The 22,607-nt window shown below is 41.7% G+C and overlaps 2 protein-coding genes across 2 annotated transcripts; one reads left to right on the top strand and one right to left on the bottom strand.

The window, feature by feature from the left end:
* The first annotated feature begins 680 nt into the window (after positions 1-680).
* On the top strand, positions 681-10,752 carry slc12a9 (solute carrier family 12 member 9). Its single transcript, XM_071534905.1, has 14 exons — positions 681-826; positions 4,467-4,713; positions 4,866-5,000; positions 5,117-5,254; positions 5,377-5,679; positions 5,797-5,904; positions 6,227-6,338; positions 6,459-6,616; positions 6,717-6,799; positions 6,898-7,022; positions 7,177-7,369; positions 7,486-7,660; positions 8,608-8,754; positions 8,890-10,752. Exons 2-14 carry the CDS (start codon positions 4,503-4,505, stop codon positions 9,720-9,722), a joined length of 2,721 nt encoding a protein of 906 aa, XP_071391006.1. The 5' UTR covers positions 681-826; positions 4,467-4,502; the 3' UTR covers positions 9,723-10,752.
* Positions 10,753-10,890: 138 nt separating this feature from the next.
* Positions 10,891-17,101, bottom strand: hsd20b2 (hydroxysteroid (20-beta) dehydrogenase 2). The gene is made up of 11 exons (XM_071534906.1): positions 16,910-17,101; positions 15,936-15,982; positions 15,661-15,736; positions 15,433-15,543; positions 15,171-15,238; positions 14,909-14,953; positions 14,697-14,731; positions 14,455-14,536; positions 14,246-14,311; positions 12,456-12,605; positions 10,891-12,364 (listed from the first exon to the last, which is right to left on the bottom strand). The coding sequence occupies exons 1-11, from the start codon at positions 17,085-17,087 to the stop codon at positions 12,236-12,238; spliced, it is 987 nt and encodes a 328-aa protein (XP_071391007.1). The 5' UTR covers positions 17,088-17,101; the 3' UTR covers positions 10,891-12,235.
* Positions 17,102-22,607: the final 5,506 nt, after the last annotated feature.

Here is a 22,607-nt window from a genome sequence, read left to right on the forward strand (position 1 = left end):
GTATTTTAAGACGAGGTGTCGCTATTGCACCAAAAATTAGATTCAGCAGTGATCTTGGATGCGTCCCTTGGTTCAGCGAGGCTTTGATGAGAAGATAGCAAAACAGTTTTTAGTGTTTCGGTTTGTAGCTTTTTCATATAGTATTCTTTATGTATTCATTTGATGAGCAGCTTATTGGCATCTCAGCTTAGCCCACTTCCTTCAGTCCAGCCACACGATGCACGTCATGGTCGCTTCAGTTTCACTGGATGTCATCTCTGTGACAACAGCGACCCCTCGTGTAAGACAAATGTCACTGCCGTACAGACAGTACATTAATGCTTAATGTATGCACATACATGAAATACAAATTGGCACTTTTTTATTGATGTGATTTTAAAATGTTTATAGAATATTGATGATGTCACACTGGCCTGCAAAGGGGCGTGGTTATTTTAGACAGGCCCGTACCTTGCTCATCAACATGTATTTGTGGTATTATCACCCTCCCCTTTTGGCAGTCACATGAGCAGTTTCTGTTCTCCCGTGACAGCTTTTGAACAAATAACAAGTGGACGAGGCGTGCCACGGCTGCGTGTGTTATTGGGCCAGACGGCTACAGCATCCAACTTGCCTGAGGAGACAGTCAGTGCCTCCGTCCAGTGGCCTGCAGTCACATTTCACTGTCCACTGCGCATCTCACTTCGGGCATCTGTCCCAATTCAAGGTATACAGCTGCGTTGTCTAAACAGGCGAAGACAGTCTGAGGAGTCTGATCATTGGACCGCAGTCGACTTGCAGAGTTTTGTCAAGCGGAAGTGTATGAAACTGACTCACGGACATTTAGGTAAGTTTGCCTGCCTGTCTGATACAGTATAATCTCAGGTCGTAATGCATCCAGCTGTAAACATCCCGGACGTTTAGCAGCATGTTATCTGATGCCAGCTAAAACGGTGCGTTGTTTGATGACTGCCGCGCGAGCTGACAGCGCGGTGTAAACGTTACGTAGATGAAAATCACTTCCTGACCGAGAGCCCGGAGGAGATGGCCCGCTATAAAGTCTCTCCAAATATAAACAATGACATTTACCCGCAATGCAAACTCTGACTTTCCCCTGGGATTGTGTTTTTGTGCCGCCTAGTTTCTGCTATTCTCGAGCTAAAGCGCGCGAGCAGCATGTTTTCATGTTTTATTCTATTTTAATACGCAATCCACATTTACCCCTGTGTCTCGGTGTCCACGGGTAGCATACAAAGTTTTAATGTCATAGTTTGCTCCACCTTCCTGTACGAAAACGTGACGGAAACGTGAATTGTTACAGTAACCGAGTGGTTTCTAAAGTGGGGTCCTGTGAGGTGGCCCCAGGCGGTCTGCATCAAAATAAGGAATAGCTCAGTTTGACTATAATGTACTTCTATTAAAGTTGGCACAATAAGAGCATGCTTAAGAATGACTATCTTATCATAGTTGTCACTTTTAACAACAACAACCAAATGTCAGCTGGAGGTCAGGGACAAAATCTGGACAAATGGAGGCAGGGCCTCTGCCTTTTTGGGGTTGAGACTGAGAGCATGTTCCATTAGATGTAATGTTCTATACAGACATGTGAATGTTTATCTTCTTTGGCAATAGCAACAAACAACAGTGGTTGGCCAACAAAAATTGTATGAAATGACTTTCAGTCAGCCAGCAGTATCTGTGGTGGATAGAGACGTCTGATAGAAAACTACAAATAGCTGCCAAAATCAAGGAAAAGATGCAAATTATATATTGAAAGCAGGTACTTGTACACAGGTGTGGTCCCTAATAATTAAGCTTTAAATGCCCCTTCATCATCACGCTTAGGGTCATGTATTAAAATGCTGCAGTTCCGGTTGCCCAACATTGTGGTGCCAAAGGATCCCAGTGACTGAAGAGAGCTGAGTGTTGTGGCAAGGTTGCCAACTTGAGGAAGAGTGGCTGAAGAAGTCTGAGGCCAAGACTTCAGAAGTGTTTCGCTCCTGGACTGAGATGTCTGTGCTTTGGTTTGAGATGCAAGGAAAAACAGACAAGCAACTGTGAATCAGCTGACTGCAAATGTCAAACTAAGGTGTGAGCAGGCAGCTTCATCAAGAGCAGTTAGTCGTGAAATTCACAGACAGGGATTTTGTGGTCCGGTTGCAGGGCACAATCCCTGTATTACACCTAAAAATGCACTTTATTCGGGAGTGAACAAAAAGAACACAGGCAGTGATCTGCTGAGCAGTGGGAAAAAAAAGTCACATGTTCAGATGAGTCATCCTTCACCTTGTTCTCAGCAAGCATCAAGTAGCGCTTTCCAAGAGAGATCTACAGGCCGGGGTGCTGGTCCACTTGCTGGATTTATTTTGCAGACTTGCTTTGTCAGTTTACTGCATGATCTGTGTGTAGAAAGGTTTCAGAAAGCTGTTCAAAAGACTGTTTTGAATGTTGAAAAGATGTACATTGATGCACATTTTTGCTTTTCTTGTCAGAATCCCAAAAGATGTTGATTGGCCTTATTCAAAATCAGATATTGTCTATTGAAAGCCCTTAAACTCAATTGATTCTAATGCAACATTTTGATCAGATTCCACACAAGTATGCATTAATATGTTATATGTGTATTATTATTATTATTATTAGTAGAAGTAGTAGTATTAGTAGTAGCAGCAGCAGCAGCAGCAGCAGCAGCAGCAGTATTGTTGTTGTTTTGATGGAGACTTTTAGTGTCTCATGGTCAAAATATTTTTCCACCCCACCAAGAATAACATTCTGGGAACTGGGCATTGAGTACTTGTAATTTTTTGGCATGAAAATGGACAAATTTAAAGATATTGTATATTTTGGCACAAAATAACAACAGCTTCAGTCCATAAGATATTGGTATTGTATCTGTCTTGAAAAACCCATTAAGTTAAACTCTACTTCATTGTTCTGGATACCATGATTTTCTCTTTCTTACCCTCCTTCATATTCTTCACTTTTGGATCCCATCATGTCTCTTCTGATGAGCTTCTAGTGTATGGGAGAGACTTGTCCTCCACTTTGCACTCTCTGAACATGAGTGTTTAAGCCTGTATGTCGCAGCATCTCCTCCGTCAGTTTGCTGAAGCTCTGTGTGCGACTCCTGCACTTTACAGACAAAGGTTTCCCAGTTGTTCACATTTGGCAAGATCCAAAAGGGGTTTATCCTGCAGAAAAGCAAGATTCAATGTTGATCATTGAGGAACATTTTTTCTAAATGGGCGATATCTTTTTTTTCCCAGCTGATGCCTGAGCTTTTGTCATCTTGGCTTAAGAATGCTCTTAAGAAGCTGTTCTTGCCTTTTCTTTAACATGAGATGTGAGTTATTTGACTGCTTCTTGAAAATATTTGTAGGAGACTATTTGCCATGGAAATCAGTCTGTATTTCCTGAGTAACATGGTTAAGACAAACGTTTCTTCCTGTCTTTTTGTATGAGTATTGAGTATTTTCCCAGTATATGGTGCAAAAAGGTTATTGTGAAAGAGCAGAGTCATTCTTATGTGAGCAGGGACTTTGGGTTTGCTGACTTCCCTCTGGTCTTGGTTATAGGGCAGCATTTTCACATTTAAATTTAAATTGATGTTGTTGTATCCTGTATTAGAATTACAAATTTGTGAGTTTAAAATGGCACACACCAAATATTCACAATAATTGTTTTTTGTTTTCAGCATGACAGAGAAATGAGGTAGACAAACAGTGTAGCATAGTGAAATTAACAGGTGTTTTTTTCCATAGTTGGTGAGCAGGAAAATAGTTTTGAATGCACAGGTAAGGAGTCACTGGCAAACGCTGACAACACGATGCCAACAATAACACCTGAACATCCCTGCAGATGCAGAGAACACAGATCTAACTTGATACACTTGACTATATGAGAAATCACCACAAGTCAAAATGAACACAGCTCTGAAAAGTGAGCCCAAGTTAACAATTTGTCTATCTGAGGCTGGCAACATTCATAAGGCAATGCATGTAGGATTGCACACACAACGATATTCACTTTTGGAAAGGTCTGGAATGGACAAAAACCCAACCCCGGATTTTCTTCCGTGACTAGAAAGTGCATTGTCAAAGTGACAATATTTGTTGTAAACTAGCATGGTCACTGCACAAAGCTTTAACATGAGAGCACATTGGGCACAAAGCTTGCTTGAGTGCGGACTGTGTGTCGCATCCTTGGCATCCTGTGACATAATCCGGGCAAAATGTCAGAAAAATAAGGACTCCTGTGCATGAGAGATAAATTTGCCTCCAAGCTCTTTTTCCACACAAGGCCAATAGAGTCTAATTAAAATGATTGAGGCAATGAAATCCAATTTCCCTCTGTCCTAAGCAAGCAGTGTCACATACAGCTAGGTAATTAACAATTTAGCAGCTAACAAGCATGTTGGATTTTTGTCACACCGCAGTCGATTAAATTCTGCAGTAATGTTCTTTTCTGTTTTTTCTCTTTTTCCACAGGGCAGAGTAATCCCTAAGAGGCCGTCCTAACTTACCATGTCAAACGAACACACGCCCCTGCTCACCCCGGGGGTGTGCGGTCTGACTGTCGGGACGGCAGCATGCGGCATGGGGTCAGACGCGACCCCCGAATCGGGCTCTGGGACCGAGACCCCGACTAAAGATCCCCGAAAACTTAACACCTTTTTTGGGGTGATGGTGCCTACCATCCTGTCCATGTTCAGCATCGTGCTGTTTCTGAGAACTGGTGAGTGATGAACGATCTAAGACTTGCTGTGTAGGGATTTGAAAAACGGGAAGGTATATTGGACTGCAACACTGAAGACAGTGGGTCGTTGTATGTATCTGCACTGAATTGAGTTGTTGCAGTGACTAACGATGACATAATCTTCCTTGTAGGGTTTGTCATTGGTCATGCGGGACTCTTGCAGGGTCTTCTGATGCTGTTTGTAGCCTACACCATTATATCTCTTACAATACTGTCCATCTGCGCCATTTCAACCAACGGCGCTGTACAAGGAGGTGGAGCCTATTGTATCCTTACAGACCCAAATATTCTGATGATTTTTGTTAGTGTTAACTGATCTTGCACACAGATTCAGCCGCAAGTCACAATTATGCTGAAACATAAACCCTTGACAAACTATCAGACATGATAAGTCGGTCACTGGGCCCAGAGTTTGGAGGAAGCATCGGTCTGATGTTCTTCCTGGCCAAGGTGTGTGCATGTGGAGTGTATGTCCTCGGTCTTGTGGAGGCCATACTGGACGTGTTTGGTTTGGACCCTGGTAAGTCTTGAAACAGTTACTTGTTTTTTTTGTTACTTGGTTTTACTAACTGAATGACGTCACTAACTGCATATCCCCATTTATTCTCATTCATGTCCGCGGTCTGTTTTACTTTGTTTTAGAGTCGTCTGTGTCCGCGGGGGTGCGGGTGCTCCCTCAGGGTTACTGGTACACCGTGTTGTACTCCTCGATAGTCCTGCTGCTGTGTCTCCTGGTGTGTCTGGTGGGCGCTCACATCTACGCCCGCACAGCCTTCGTCATCCTGCTGGTGGTCAACATATCCTTGCTGTCCATTTTCATCAGCCCTCTGGCAGTGAAGGCCGGAGACTTTGTCATCACGCACCATGGGCCTGGCAACCAGACGCACCGCTACAACGTCAGCTACACTGGCTTCAATGCCACCACACTGAGGAACAACCTGGGCTGTGAGTGTTGGGGAGGATATGAAAGTACATTTGCAAATGAGAAAGTAAACCAAAGCTGCTTATACATTTACGAGCATCTATTAAAGTGTCGGTGTTGTTCCTCATTTTTCTCTCCAGCTGAATACTCTCTGGACTACAGCACCAACTCTGTCATGTCCTTCGCCACCGTGTTTGCCGTCATGTTCACCAGCTGCACTGGAATCATGGCTGGAGCCAACATGTCAGGTTAAAGCTCGTCGTCTCAATATTCCTCAATATAATCACATTACAGTGTGAGTATCGTCAATGCTCACAAGGCCTATAATGTCTTCTCGAAGTGCATCCTGTCCTGCTGTTGAACCCACGAATCATGTGCTTGCCAGCAGGATAATATCAATCAGACTAATTCAGACTTTGTCCTGAATTAAACAAAGAACAGTATTTCTACCAGAGGATAAACTCGTTCCTCCAGATCTCTTTGACCCCGTTGCATATAGATAAAAACACATCACATTTCTCACTCACACACACACACTGATATGTTTCCTTGTTCCTTCTGTCTCTGCAGGGGAGCTGAGGACCCCTAGTGTTTCCATCCCTAAAGGCACCATCATAGCCGTCTTATACACCTTCACAGTCTACGTCCTCCTCTTCTTCCTGGTCAGCGCCACTTGTGGCAGGTCTGGAAGAGCTCATGATAGCATTGTCTTACCTGATTAATATTTAAAATGAAATGACTGAGCCAATAAATTTATGCTGTTAAGATACAACTTTGTAGTTATTTATTTCTTTTGCTTAAGGGCCCTTTTGATTCAGGATTATGGGTTCTTCCAGCGAATAAACGTCTGGCCGCCATTCGTCACCATCGGGATATACTGCGCCTCTCTGTCAGCTGCTATGAGCTCTATGATCGGGGCGTCCCGCATCCTCCATGCTCTTGCACTGGATCAACTCTTTGGTAAGGACTGAGATTAGACTACTTACTCTAGCAATGCCAGAGAACTTCCTTTGTGTAACGAGTAATGTTCTAAGCGATGTTACGTTTGTTTTCCTCACAGGTTTGCCATTAGCCCCTGCTGCTATCAAATCTAACTCTGGTAATCCATGGGTGGCAGTGGTGTACACATGGGGTTTGGCACAGGTGAGGGGAACTGCTGTGATTTACAGCCTTGTATTTTCAGTATGTGCAGCATTAGAGCCAGTGTGACAAGCCGTATTTTTGATATGTTTGTGTTACAGTGTGTAGTGTTCGCAGGCCAGCTCAATGCCATAGCCGGTTTGGTTACTGTTTTCTACTTGCTTGCCTATGCTGCGGTTGACCTGGCCTGTTTGGCTCTGGAGTGGGCATCAGCACCAAATTTCAGGTAATCAGAGATCAGCCATTATTAAAGGTCATTGTGTGCTTTGGGGCAGTAAAAGTCTTATTTATTGCCCCTTTAATTCAGTACCTGTCCACTTTGGTTTTGCTTGTGCATTACCTTTTTAATCTTATCAGCTTTGTCTCTTTGTTTTTAACAGACCCACCTTCCAGGTCTTCTCCTGGCACACCTGTCTGCTGGGGATAGTGAGCTGTTTAGTGATGATGTTTGTCATTAACCCTGTGTACTCATCAGCCAGTATTGTCCTCCTGCTGCTGCTGCTGCTGTTCCTCCACTACAGAGTGCCCACCAGCAGCTGGGGTTACATCAGCCAGGCCCTCATCTTCCATCAGGTAACTGGACACACACACACACACACACACACACATAGGCACACACACATACATGTTGACAGGCTTGCAGTTCAGTTTGTAAATGCTGTTGTATTCCTTTCTCCACTGCGGTTCAGGTGCGTAAGTACCTGTTGATGCTGGACGTGAGGAAAGACCATGTGAAGTTCTGGAGGCCACAGGTGTTGTTGATGGTGGCCAACCCTCGCTCTTCCTGTCAGCTCATCCTCTTCGTCAACCAGCTGAAGAAGGGAGGGCTGTATGTGCTGGGCCACGTGCAGCTGGGGGATCTGGGTAATGTTCTGAGGATGGTCTGTTCTGGCCATCTCTAGCCAACACTATTAAATTATTCTTATCTTTTTATTGTCACTGCACAATTGCCCTCTGCCAGCAGTTATCTCAGTTGATACTGACAAAAATAGTCTGGTAATACTAGTACTTTTTTTTTTTCTTGTTGTCAAAATGCCCAGCTGACATATACCTGGCTTTGAAAGAGTGGAAACAAAGATAATTCAGTATCATACCACTTTTGAAATTCCCTTGTAAAGCAAGGCTTCCATTTTTATAGACTACACAAATGCATAATGATAATAGGAGCAGTGTATTCTGTGAACTTGCTACAATGTGGCTTAATTATTTCACTTTCTTGTTTCGTTTTGGTCCAGTCTATTTTTACTGACTGTGAAATTGTGTCTTTATATAAGTCATAGGTTTGGTAGCCAAACTGAGCTCCTCCTGTGTAACATGACAGATACTTCTCACTTCATTTTTATTCACTCTTTGGTCTTGTCATTGCCTGGCAGGCTTTCACTAATGTGTTGATAAAACCTGGGATCATCACATCAGCTGGTAATCACGTTCAGCCTGCGAGCAAATGAACAGGATCTGCAGTAGGATGCTCATCCACTTGAGCTGTAAACTTTTCCCTACCAGATCTGATTGGCCTACCGAGTCCATTGACCCCACAATAGAAAGCTACAGCTGCAGGCTTTCATTTCCCATCAGCTGCTTCTTTCTGCCACACTCTGTTCCAGTATTATTAATAGCTGCTGCACTTTTGTCAGTGCCTTTGCAGCATTAATCCTATTTTTGAATTATGCAAAATACCTGACTCCTTGTTCATTTTCAACACAAAATACAGAGACACATATCATTTACAAATTGTAAGAAAATTTATATATTTTTTGTGTGATCCATGTCTATGCAGTGTAATCATTCTGTTTCCCTTTTCTGTGTTTTAGACACCTTGCCATCAGATCCAGTCCAGCAGCAGTATAACTTCTGGTTGAGTCTAGTTGATAAGCTGGGGGTGAAGGCCTTTGTAGACCTGACACTGTCTCCCTCAGTCAGACAGGGAACACAGCATCTGCTGCGCATCACAGGCCTAGGTGAGCACTCCTATGTACTACACCTTTTAATATTGCAAAGGGCAGCTGTGAGGACAGAAAAATACACCTAGATTCAAGACCTAGATACACCTAGATGACTGTTGTGTGCTCTCCTTTTCTGTTTGTCTCCACAAGGTGGGATGAAGCCCAACATGCTGGTCTTGGGTTTCTACGACAGCTGTACTCCTGAGGACTTCTTCCTACAAGACACCGCATTCTGTGACTCATCGGTGGGAAACGGCAGTGACGGAGAATACAATTTTGGGATCGACCTGCCTTCGCTTCAGGCCCATTTCCCCCCGGTCCGACACATGGAGAGCCCGCGCTGGCTGTCACCGGAGGAGTACGTGGGAATCATCTCTGACGCCATTAAGATGAACAAGAACGTGTGTCTGGGCCGCTACTTCTTCCAGTTAGAGGGAGAGGGCAAGGACAGCAAGGTCGACGGCTCGGAGCGGACCATCGACGTGTGGCCGCTCAACCTGCTGCAGCCGGGCAGCCGAGACGACGTGGACGTGTGCGGCCTCTTCCTGCTCCAGATGGCGTGCGTGCTGAACATGTCCAACAGATGGCGCCGCGCGAGAATGAGAATCTTCCTGAATGTGGAGACGGAGTCCAGCGACCAGGGCTGGGTGGTGAATGAGGAGACGTTTCGGGAGCTGCTGAGGAAGCTGCGGATCAGGGCGTCGATCAAGATAGTGCCGTGGGACTCGGCGGTGCAGCTCCACGCTCGGCCGGAGGGAGCGGGCTCCACACAGGAGCTCTCTGAGGAGTTCCTGTCCGCGGTGAACGGCCTGCTGACGGAGCACAGCGCCCAGGCTGCCGTGCGCTTCCTGTATTTGCCCCGCCCACCGCCGCTCTCCAGCCAGTCACAGCAGTACATGGCTCAGCTGGAAGCAGTGACCAACGGTTTAGGGCCGACGCTCCTGATTCACGGTGTCACCCCGGTCACATGCACTGACCTCTGAGCATACGCGGCCAGTTTTTCATAATTGTTTTTTTAGTGTTATGTAATTTGATATTGTACATGCAGAAATGTCTTATCTGACTGCTTACTTAGGCATAAGCATAGTTTCTGGTTACATGGAAAATTAACACACACAGTACTGAAAAGTGGATGCTAAGAATATAGTGGCACTGTAACACTTAACACTATATCACCTAATACAACTTTTTGTACTTCCTCAGTTCACTTAAGCTTAGGAAAGGACTGCAGTCAAGCGTATTTTGAATAGCTCTACCAGTTCTGTATTTTTTGTATTTGAGTAGGATATTTGCCTATTTTCATATACTTGAGCTGGCCAGGTGAAACTGGCAAGGAAGGAGGAATACTAATACTGTTTGTGATTGTGATTCATGTATGTATTACCTCCTGTCTGCATTAGCTTTATGTCTGTCTCTTCACATAAGACAGAAATGGGAATATTTAATTGACTCTTTTGAACAAAAAAGGTGTTTGTTTTGAGTTATACGGGTTGTCCAGGACATTAATTACAGAAACATCTTCATATAGAGGAATGAAATCATGTATTATGATAATGGAAACATATGTTTTTTCTCTGTTTCAATTTGTGAATGGTACTGTGTTAATGCAAATTACACTTTTTTTTTTTTTTTAATCTCATCAGTATTTTTCTCTCGTTGCTTTTTCCTACTTTCTGCCGGTTGCCTGGACCAAGTGATCCAATGACTGTTTCCCAAGCTGAATTGTTTTCTGTGTTTTTTTTTTTTGTTTGTTTTGTTTTATATACAGTAATACAAACACATTTTGTTTTGCTGTTGAATGTATACCGCCTTATCCTCTGTACACCACAAAGGGAACTGTTTCTGCTCTAAAGCTCTGTACATGTGAACTCCTGTTTGGTAAAATGACAAATAACATTTGTTGCTGCTGTTTGTGTGTAAACTTCAAACATCATTGGATTTTGTGCTTCAAGAAGCTTACGAAAGGGATGAATTGTGTCTGATGATCTAGCCAGATGTCACACTGATTTAGTGTGTCAGGCTACTGCTATCTATCAAGAAAACAACAACAAGCTGGTTACAGGAATGATGGGTTTGGGATTTTAGGAAATCTATCTTATTGATTAGAGTCCTGAAAAATTGAGAAGTGAGCTTGTGACTGGCTGGTTGCTGGTTTGAATCCCTGGAGTGACTGGGACAGTCTGGGTGGCACCAGACTGTCCCAGTCAGTCCCAGCCGGAACATTAGAAGTCTTTAGTTTACTGAGACACTCTCAGGTGTGAATGTTAAGAGCTGAAGAAGTGTGAAGACCCGGTGTACTCATCTAATCTGGTTACCTAAAGGTGGAAAAGAAAAAAAAAATTCTCAGGAACTGCAAGCACTTTCTCCCTTAGCGATAGACTATCGCCTTTGTCTTTACTATCGCCGATAGTAAAGACAATCCTAGTCAAGTCTTAAACAAGACCAGAACCAAAGAGGGATCAGACCAAGTCAAGAATCAAAACCAGAGGAAGGTGTGTGATTTTCAAGACCACAGCAATTCATTTGCAGGATATACAAAATATATGATTGCATTCCAATCATGCTATTGCAGTTGATAGTGTACTACACTGCATGGAGAAAATATGGCTAAGTTTTGTTATGTTGTTTGTAAAATTTTCCTTTAAGTGACAGGAAGTTGCTGAAACTGTCAAGAAGTCTTTGCATGAGTTGTATTTTGCCTTTTTGGGGTGTTCTGACATGAGTTTTGGTTAGCAGTCAATAAGAAAGGCTTCTTAAAATCCTGATTCTTCCATCGTAATGGTTATTACTGTAGATATTGTTAATGCTATACACTCAGATGCCATAGGAATAAGTATATGCCAAATGTATATTGTCTTCTCCGTAATTGTAACATGGTAAGTTCTTAACAGAAAACATATTTATTGAAAAGGTTGGTTAAATGCAATAAAAAATGTAAAAGATGTGTGTATTTCTGTCAACTTATGTCAACTTAAGTAAGATGTAACAGAAGAAACTCCAGTAGGTAATTTGCAGACATTTTGTCCCAAGGACACTTATAGCCTAGTCAGTAAATCAACCTGCTGTAGTCTGTTGGACATATTGAGCTACAGCACGAAAGACCAGTAATACTAGAACAAACGGTTGAATGCAAACACTTTAAGGCCAGAGGTACCATAAAACTTTACAAAATGGATCGTTACTCTTTTGTCCCTCTGTCTATGTCCTAGGAAACTTGTTTCTAATGGATTACAGTGCATTCCTTAGATGTACATGTTAGCAAAAAATATTTTAAAATAATATTTACATGGATAGTGGTAAGATGTTCAGTTATTACAAACATTTTAGCTGTCAGAGAACTGTACCGACAGTAAGGATAGCAATTTTAGAAATCTATGATCTTTGATAATCCCACACTTAGTAGTGGAAGTTTATGTCCATTTGCCTCCCAACAATAACCTCTGTTCCACACTTTGTGTACGTCGGCATATGAAGATGTGCGGGCAGATGATAGTGCTTAGTCCTCCTTTCCTTTGGGCTGTTCTGTCATCTGACACTCCTCGGATCTTGCAAGGCTGTCTAGCTTCCTGATAAAGAACGATGAGAAACGAACCCAGTCCGGCAGGAGTGTTGTGAGAACAATGTTCTGTAGGATAACAGAAGGGAGAAAGGGAGACATTAAGATGTCATCACATTAGACAGTTTGTAAGTCAGTAACAGTTTCCCATCCCTCTGACCTGAAGCGCGTGAGAGAGGCAGCCGCTGGTGTAGCTGGAGTGACCCACGGTGTTCAAGGCCTCGCGGGCAAAGTCTGGAGCAGTCTTCATGAAGCAGTTGGGAGGAACTTTGTGTGTCATGTTGGTGGAGACGATGAAGGGGGACACGCACTGCAGAAACAAAACAAAAAAATCAGACATGATCCACTTCAGCTGTTTTTGTGTGACATTTGTAAGTTACTGATTTTTATTGGATATTATGCAGGGAGGTTGAAGTAGACTCTAGTCGGACCATCATGAGCTGGCAATCCATGGCAGCAGCATCTAAAGTACAGTATATTGGATGCACCCTCAAAAGCTACCAATAGATGTAGAGGAAGATTAATCGTAGCTGACATGCTACTAGATGCATGATAATATGGGGAGCGCATTCATCAGGATTGCTCTTGTGGATGGAGGAAAGTAAGAAAGACAAGAAAAGGAGAGGTGCTTAGCAAAAGGAAAGGGAGTCACACTGATCTTTCTACGTTTTAGGAAGTCTGTCATGTCAGCCAGATGAAATCCAGCTGCAGGATACAACACTAATTTAGCAGAGCATCAGCAACCCAATTCCACTCATTTTCAACCTGGATCCTATTTTCCCATCACTTTCCATCATGCCGATCAATTCTGACCAAACTCTCATCAATTTCTTCACTATAGAACTGCTTACGCCTTGCTTGCCTGGGTGTGTGTCTGTTCAATACAGTCCTATGGGGCCAGGGGACTCTCCAGATTCAACCACTAAAGCACCCAAAGCATGTCTTTTTCAACATATTAATTTTCAGTTTATCCACTTTATCTACTTGACAAGTTTCAGTATTTGTTTTGCACTACTTTACACAGCGGCACATGTTGGCAGGCTGGCACAGCCGGTAGGCAAAGAGCAGACGAAAGAGCAACGGCCAAATTGGCATCAAAACTATATGAGAAAGGCATGACTTCAGATAATTTTCATTTACATCTTTTTACCGACATGTCTTATTACAGAGAGGGCAACCCATGTGCTGAAAAGTCATGCTTTGGGTGCTTTCGGGTGCCCTATTGGACTGTGTTGGAGAGCCACGCAACAGGCAGACAAGACGAATGTAGCTCCACAGTGATGCAATTGATGAGATTTTGATCCAGAACTTCTCAAATCTGCTGTTGCAAACCCTCAGATGTCATAATCAAGTTGTAATCAGAGTTGCACGTGTACTTGAAAAACATATTAAACAAAAAGTACATTTGAGCAAATATCATATTACAAGTTTGCAGCTTCTATTCCATTCATTCAGCTTGCACATTTGTAAGTCTTCCCTGTGAATTCAAATGTGTCCTAAATTCCAACATGCAAGTTCTCAGGTGTTTTGTTGCAATAATACCTTCATAAAGTCTGTTAGAGAAACTACCTGTGTATACTATGACCACCTCCACAGTGTGGCAGTATTTTACACTTAGAGATGACAGTTACTTGTGAAATATGTCAGAGAAGCCTTTAGTGTTAAGAATGAGCCACAAATTCTCTCACCACCTTCTTTCTTAGAACTTTCATTTGATTGGTTGAAAATGTTTTATTACTGTCTCTGCATCCCAAAAGTCGAACATCGAACCAAATATATAGTTATAGTTATCGTTTTGGATGTTTTTAAAGTTATCATTGTAGTGGGAACACAGACATTTTATTTATTTAGAACCATTTAAATCTTTTTTATAGTTATAGTTATCTTTATAGTTATCTTTCTAGATGTGAATAGGCATTTACAATCATCACAGTGTGCAGCATACATTACCTGAACAGTAATTCCCCTTGACTTATACTCAGCATGCAGACATTGAGAGAGATATGTGATAAAAATCTGAAATAAAGATGAAAGGAGATGTGATCAACAGGCACACTGGAGTGCAAGTGTTACAAGGTTCTGCATGTAAGTTCATGCAAGTACTTCAGGGCGTGTTTGAACATCTGTGTAAATCAGGCAGGATTTGAATAAGCCAGTACCTTGGTGGCAGAATAAAGAGACAGTAAAGGCTGCGGTCGGGTTCCCGCCTCCGAGGATATATTTATGATCAGTCCTGTCCCTCTGGGAACAAGAAGGGGGAGAGAGAGAAAGTATCAGCACCCACGCAGTCGTCTCACATTATCTGTCTCACATTATCTGTCTCACATTATCTGTCTCACATTATCTGTCTCACATTATCTGTCTCACATTCACAGTTTAACATCTTGATGTCTGTCAGTACCTTTCCACCATGCCTGGGAGAACCAGTCTGGTCATCTGGGTAATGATAACATCATCATCATCTTTTTTCATACAACAGTAATCATTAACAAAAGCAGTATTGTGTGCCAAATCCGATACATTAAGCAAAGAGATGTATGCAGCTGACTAAACGCATCACATACTTATAGAAACACAGTCGTATACAGTCAAACAAGCAAACAGACACCTTACCTGGGTGACAGAGAGCATGTTGCAGTTGATAATATCAGTGATTTTCTAGAGACAGAATCAAAACACAAGGGAAAATGTGAGTATGTGAGTCAACAACATACAAGCTGGAAAGGCTCCTGACAGTCTGATTCAGTAGAAACATGTAGTTGGACTGGTGTTTCTACTAATTCAACCCGTTTGTAACAATCCAATACATTGACAAGCAAATACCATTTAAAATGCAATGCATGTAAACAACCGGTGAAAGTGCACTGAATCCTACCTGTTCAGAATTTGATATTTCCAGGAAATATGCAAAATTTTCAGAATAGGCCATTCCTACGTTGTTAACTGTGTGTGGGTGACAAAAAGACAAATAAGAAGCCGTGTTAATAGTCATCTTTCTTAAATCAGTCTTTAATTGATGAATCTATTCTTTTTCCCCTTACTCTTCCCCTCCCATATTTCACATTTCATAATGCATCATTCTGACTAACTTCCCAGGGCTTTTCTTCTGCCCTGTGATTGATTGTCCTGTTATATACCTAGGATTCCAATTTCCAGGCCCCGCAGTCCGTCAGCTATAGCAGGGTAGATACTGTGGCCGTCTGTAAAGTCTGTCTGGATGGTGCGGGCTTTCCGTCCATACTGAGCCTCTGAACAAGACAAAACATGTTGTCAGTTGTGTCTGTTCTAGAGTTGCACATGGAAAGACAAATGTGCTTGATGAGGAAACAAGAATATCATGCCTCAACTGTTTTCATTTTACTCACCAATCTCCTTGGCAACTGTTTGGAGTTTATCATTGGATCTGCTTATCAAAACAACATCCATGCCTCTTCGGGCCAGCTGCAATGGGCCATGTAGAGAGACAGGTTTGGTCACTGTCTGGAGCAAGAATAACTATCTGCATGGTTTAAATATAAATGTGCAAACCTACAGCAAAACAAACGTGTACCAGCTGTGGCTTTGGGACTGTGGCACAAAAATTCACATTTAGGAGGAGAGTAATTAAATTTGTCATTTTAGAAAGAGATTACTGTCTCACCTCATTGGCATAAGCTTTACCAATCCCAGATGTGGCACCTGTGACAACTGCACAAAGGAGATAGTACAGAGATATTACAGGGATCATTTAGCATTAGCCATTAAGCTACTGGAGTTATTTTCATTTCATCCAAGTGGTTATCCAGTCATAACTTAAGCTTACAGAAGCCTATTTGAGTCAGTCTAGGCAATCTGAGTCCGGCTATTTACACATTGACACTGGAACTTGAGACACAATGACCAAAAGCTGACCCTCATTTGCCAAACCCTTAAACCAGTTCTGCAAAAACACAAGCATATGGTGTGCTTCTCACACTGCTATTCTAAATCACACTACACCCAAAACACTACACCCAATTCTTCATTTGGCACAAAACATGTGTTCCCATGGAAAGCCCTGCCATTTAAAATGCTAAACTGACCACTACCTGTTCATAGTCAATGTGGCCAGTCAATGTGGCCAGTCAGTTTAGCCTACAAACAATAGCTGCTAAATTGTTTAATTACAAATCAGAGCAGAGGGCCAAAGGTGAGAGAGGTAGAGGGAGAGGAAGGGTGAGGGTGAGAGGAGGAGGAGGAGGAGGAAGAGCATCCAGGAATGCTGTGTTACTGAAATGTAAACACTATTTTGTTAATGTATTTGCGTGATTGCTGTATATTTGAGTGAGCTAATACTGTAACGTGATAGTCTTTTACAACAGGCTACTGTACATACATAAGTAGTCAGTGTAACATAGAAAAATGAAGAAGGTGGAAGTCTATTGATGAGTAAAGGTATTCATACTAGCTTTCTGCTGAGCACATCAGTGTGCATCGCTTCTTAGAAAGATCTACTCATATGATGGTTTGTGTGTGTCATTTGGATGCAAAATTTATTTTTGAGAGAACACATCCAAGTACCAAGCACTAAAAAACTGACATTTGTCCCAAAAACATGCTTTTCTAATAGGGAAAATATAGGTTTTATTACTTTACCTGCCCATTGCCCATACGTCTTTAAATCCACTTGCCAAACCTCTGACAGCACAAACACTCTGAATCCACACCAACATCTCCAAGCAAGTTTCAGCAGGTGGAAAACAACTGTAAATCCCCCAATGATGACCAGTCCTCCAGTAAACCACATGTTATCTGAGGCAGCACTCATGACCATGCAGTGTTCAAAAATGGCTCTTCCAGAGGAACTGTTTATGTAAAATATCAAATGTCCCTCCCATGTTGCTCCTTCTCTAAGTTCCACCCCTCCCCATTGTTTGTTTAGCACGCGAGTGAGCTGGGCCCCTTGACCCACATGGGGCACCTGAGCCCTATCAGCTTCCTGCAGACCAACTGAAGGGGCTGTTTTGGTGGCTTTATCACCATTAAAATACCAACACATTCTTCTTTTCAAAAATATTTTGCAGAAACAGCCACCTATCAGCTGTCTCCATGTGTTTGACTGAATAATAATCCACGGCATTTTGCAGATCTGGAGGATCATCTGAAGACTTTGATTATGAGATTATACTCTTTACTTATGGCTATGTAAAATAGCCATAATAATATAAATAGCCAGAGAGGAGAGATGGTGTGAGAAAACAGCATGTAGTCTTACTTCACTTCAGCATGAGCCCTGTCACTCTGCACCCTGACACCAAGGAAGCCTGGGTGCTGAAAAGTGGATGATCATGTTTTTTTGGGTGCAGGCCATCTCCCCTCTTTGAATCCAATATGCAAAATAGTCTCCTAACCGTCATGACCCGGGGAGGAAGTGCTTGTTACTCAGAATTTATCCTAAAAAGGCGAAGCAGTGATTTATCTGTACTGTACTGAAATAGGCTCTTCAGTATGCTGAAATGAGTCTGAATAAGCTATTTAATAACAGGAAAGTGACCAGATGAATGTAGAAGCTGCACTGTTTGCTGGTGTGTGAAATTTATTTTCATTTTTTGAAGGCTGGGTCTGGGATGGAATGGGCTCCTTGTGCATTCTTGCATGCATATTGTATAAATAGAGTATTAAAACAAGCAATAATGTCAAGCTGAACTTCAATTTGTAGCTAAAGGGAGTTATTCACTGGTCTTTGATTATAATTTGGATAATATCTACAACAAATAACTTATCCTCATTACGTGAGTGGCACATGCATCTAATCACAAGGCCTAAAACAAAACGAGAAGGAGCAGTGGAGATATAAAATAGAACGTAGCTGTGAACGTGACAGCATGGCTGAGAGCAGATAAGCCTTCGCGGTGGTTGCAATCTACCAGTTTCCCATGCCAGCTGAGATAGGCCAACCCATTCATGTAAAAAGCAATGAAGTGTTTGTACACGGATAAGCTGAAAACGCTCGTGATTAAATGTTGGAATGATAGTACTTGCGCATGTCCAGACGTTCTAATTGTACATATAGTACTATGTTCAGTCCTGTGTTTCAAATGATGAGAAAGAGCTGTGTATCTAAACAGTGTTTCTCTGATAGGCCAAGTCATCTTTGTTGTGTTTGTTCACATTCACAGTTCAGTGGTTAAAGAAGGACAACTTGGTAACCAGGCAATTTAGATTGTGCAAATAGCCTACAGGTAAAGGTAATAAATCAAATCTTTCACAGAAAAAAGACAAACAAGCAGTAATTGTGCTGTTGCAGTATGTTTTGTGAGCGCTGTGAGGCTAATATTCTTTATTTCAAAAAGACAAATAGAAATGTGAGCTGAACATTTACTTTGTTGGTGTTTAGGGGTTGGCTGTGGTAACTTTACCTTAAACACACAGTAACTATGTGCTGTAATAATGGCAGGAATTCCCATGACAAGCCAGGGTGAAGTTGAATCTATTGTAAAACAATTCAAACACTATTATTCAGTTGCTGTCAAATCACTACACTTGCCTATTAGTCTTACTTTCGTTTAGATCTATCATTATTCTTTGTGATTTTTCTTCTTGAGCAACATATGTCGCAGATCATTTTCAGTACAGAATTCCTTTTCAATCACACAATATTACTGCATTTGCATTTAAACATATCTGCAGCCCATTTGTTTTTCATTTCACAAAAATTGCTCTTTTATCACATCAACATAAGTTTTTCTGCATATTCTTTATTTGTCACACTTTATTGTTAATTCTGAAATAAATCATGGATATTTTTGCCAAGAAAGTTTTGTCAGTATAACCCAAATCTCTAATATCCTCCTGTATAGTCTGCTCTCATCACTTTGTAATCTTTTCATATTTTCTACTGAACAAATGTGAATGGGCAAGTGATGCGTGCGCTGTGGTAGCACAATATTTAAATGTCAGACAAGAGATAACGTTGATCTGCTTATTTGTTAGATAAGCTTCTGTGATAGTTCAGTTTCCCACTGAACAACAGGCCAAGGGTTTTTATGGTGGAAAAAAATTAACAGAACAGAACAGAACAGAACAAAAAAGAGACAAAAACCAGTCTCCCTTTGAAAGATCTACTTTTTTGCTTGTTTGGTCCCTCTCTGGGCCAGACTGCTTACCGGTCAATCAAAAAAACTCATAGATAGTGTTTAGAGCTGATGTGAGTACCAATCCAGTCCAAAGGTGAGATGTTCACATATTCAGTATCCTTAAGGCCTTTCTGCTGTCGGAGCCAGCTGCACCCTGAAGGTCTCTGCTGATACTCGCTCCACCAGCTCCAGGTTGCAGGAGCCTGTAGTGCCGCGGACAGACAGCAGATGGAGCTAAAAGGCAGTAACACAGTCCTGGACTACAATGCCCGTCAGCCAACTTACTGTACGTTAAGTCAGTGGTTCCCAACGTGCGGTCCGGGGAACTCCAGGGGTCCTTGAAAGGATTCCAGGGGATCCCCAGCAAAATGAAGAATAGTTTAATTTCACTAATTTCACTTTAATTCCACTGTTATCACCTCGCCTACACTATAGATGGTTATGCAATTGTTCACACAAATCATAACCAACAATATCTAGTGCATATCTATCTGGGAATCACTAACATGAAAAACTTGGGGAACCCCCTGCCTTCAGGTAATATGACAATTTCTTTTTGGGAGGCTGCTGTCCACCACCAGGGGGCCTGCTGTCCCCCTGCATCCCATAGCCATGACAGGATCTTATCCATGAGTCAAGTTTTCAGTTTGATATCTTCTTTTACCCATGTTTAAATGTCAAAAGGTAGAAAGCGGAGAAAAAAATGTGAAAAAAAAACGTTGAATGAATTGTTCATAACAATCCAGTGCAAGTGAACATAAACATGCAATCACAGGCCTAACTTAAGAGCATAGTTCACTACAACATGAAAAAAGCATAACATTTCCAAACAGGCCATGCAATGTAATTAAATGTATTATACTTTTTGGTCATGGCAAAATATTTGGCAAAGTATTATACAGGTAATTGTTAGACTTGTAATTTGAATGCCTCAATCCATGACTAATGTTGCCACATAAGGTTTAAGTGTATTCATGTAGATTCTTGAAGAGTTTGATTTGCAACTTTCATAACCCATCATAACTCAGATTTCTGTTTTAGTTCAATGTTCACATACATTACCAACCAACAGAACCACTCTTTGAATAACATGCACTTCAAAAATGCTTCATTTTTAATATATTCCATACATAATTATAAGGAAAAAAAGAAGAAAAAAATCAATTCACCCATCTTACAGAGTCAAGGATATACTACATCCTCTATGTCAAATATTTCAGCTTTGGAATAAACGCTGCGGCTCAACTCAATTTAAGTGCAAAATTACATGCAAAAATGCAAAATCCAAAAATGCATTCGAAATGGAAAATAACATTATTTTGGGTGTTGAGACACTAACAGGTCTGACTGCTACAGTAGTTGTTGAGTGAGGGAGGAGCCATCCACTGGGAAATCAAACCTGCAACCTTCTGGTCAAAAGCCCAAAATGGTTGATAATACTAATACTAATACTAACACTAATACCAATACAAATACTGACCATCATTATCACCATTCCCACCATGACGTCCAGGTAATAACAACATTACCAACATCAATACCCCTACTACCACTATTTCTACTCTCCCTAAAATTTTAATTAATTAATTAATTTTTTAAAGGTATGACTGTATGTACGATTCCCTACTTGTTGAACACACTTGTTGGACACAACACGTCTATATGAGAAGCACTGCTCTCATTCAAATGCATGTGAGAGTCTGAAGTCGTGCTCAAAGGGCAGGGGGTTGTTTGTTGGGTGTAAGGAGCCACGCCCTCCTCTGTAGACAAGTACAGTATATGTTCTGTACATCCACAACTTCACTCAGTGGCTATACACTTCACCTTTGCATACAGACACCACAGCACTTTGATAGAAAGAAATGTTCGCCTAGTCCTCAGGCCCTGTTCTCAGAAGAAAATCTGGAGATCAGTGTTGGCCACTTGCTTAAATCCCTTGTGGCCCTGAAACAGGCTCCTCCTGGTTTCCCTGCTGTATGTAAAGGACAGCAGGGAACAGACAGAGGCAGCCGGCCAGTAGAGGGCCTGAAATTTGGGCCAAAATTTGCATTGAAATAAGTTAATTCATCCAATGAAATGCAAACTAAATGCAAACTAAAATATTTTAATTTAATTTCTCGATTTTTACCTCTGCCAAGAAGGTTATGTTTTTGCCCCTGTTAGTTTGTCTGTCAGCAGGAGATCTCAATCACAAATGTATTGTGGACAGATAGGCCTTGAGCCAAGGATCTATTGATTCAATTTTGGTGGTGATCCAGATCTGGGATTCTGGCCATTAGACGATTATAATTTTTTTTTAAATCTATAATTATAAAACTAATGCAGACAGCGACATGAGTCCTAATCCCAAGGGTAATGTTTACAGTGTCAAGAAATCAGCTTAACATTTAAGTGATAGGAATGATGTCTGGGTGTAACAGCAAGTTGGAGGACAGTTCAGTGTTGGCGGAGGTTTGCGCTCTCCAAGTGCCTTCTGGATTCAAACTGTCTCTGCTCCAGTTCTGCTCCAGCTCCCTATATTCGCTCATGCTATTTTAGCACATGCTTGGTAATTCCCTGCATCAACGGCTCTCAGCAGCAGGCCGGGCCTTCCTGAAGTACTGGGCACTACTTCACGTTAAGTAGAGACAAGTTAGTCTCTAATTAGCAAGCTAGCCTGCCAATAGTGAAGTATTAATAGCAGTGCTGCTTCACCGGGAGCGCAGAGAGATTCTGCTAAATCACTCAACACTGATGAGCATTTTGCACTGTAAGAATGCAAAATACTGTGTACTATTGTACCAAGCCTTTGATCTTTGCCCCTGTAACTTAGTCAAAGACCACTACTGAGCAGTTCTGATTTCTTTTAATGATACAGTTTGTACTGTAGTGTTCAAATTTGTATGATGTTAGTAAATGCTGAAAAATGTAAGCAATGTTCAGAAATGAAGTGAAGATGTTCCATTACATTTTCATTACTTGGTACATATTGGTATTCTGCCTGATTTGAATTGGAGAATGTTTGAGTGTTTGTAAAGTGTTATATTGCTAACCAATAATTTTCCCCCTGAACTCCAAGTATGCTCTACTATGCTCTTCTATTTGTTTCACCTCATGGATGCAGTCTGTCTCTGGAGTCCTGGCAACACCTTTTTAGCCTCTTGCTGGGTGTATAAATATATCCGAGGCCAGATTTACGTTTAATCCAACCCTGTTTAACTCCTAACACTTCTGTACAA

The sequence above is a fragment of the Centroberyx affinis genome, unplaced genomic scaffold (assembly GCF_046629955.1).
Source record: "Centroberyx affinis isolate AG114_WGS23_722 - 3 ecotype Tasmania unplaced genomic scaffold, CSIRO-AGI_Caff_v1 ptg002635l_1, whole genome shotgun sequence".
NCBI classification, from domain to species: domain Eukaryota; kingdom Metazoa; phylum Chordata; class Actinopteri; order Beryciformes; family Berycidae; genus Centroberyx; species Centroberyx affinis.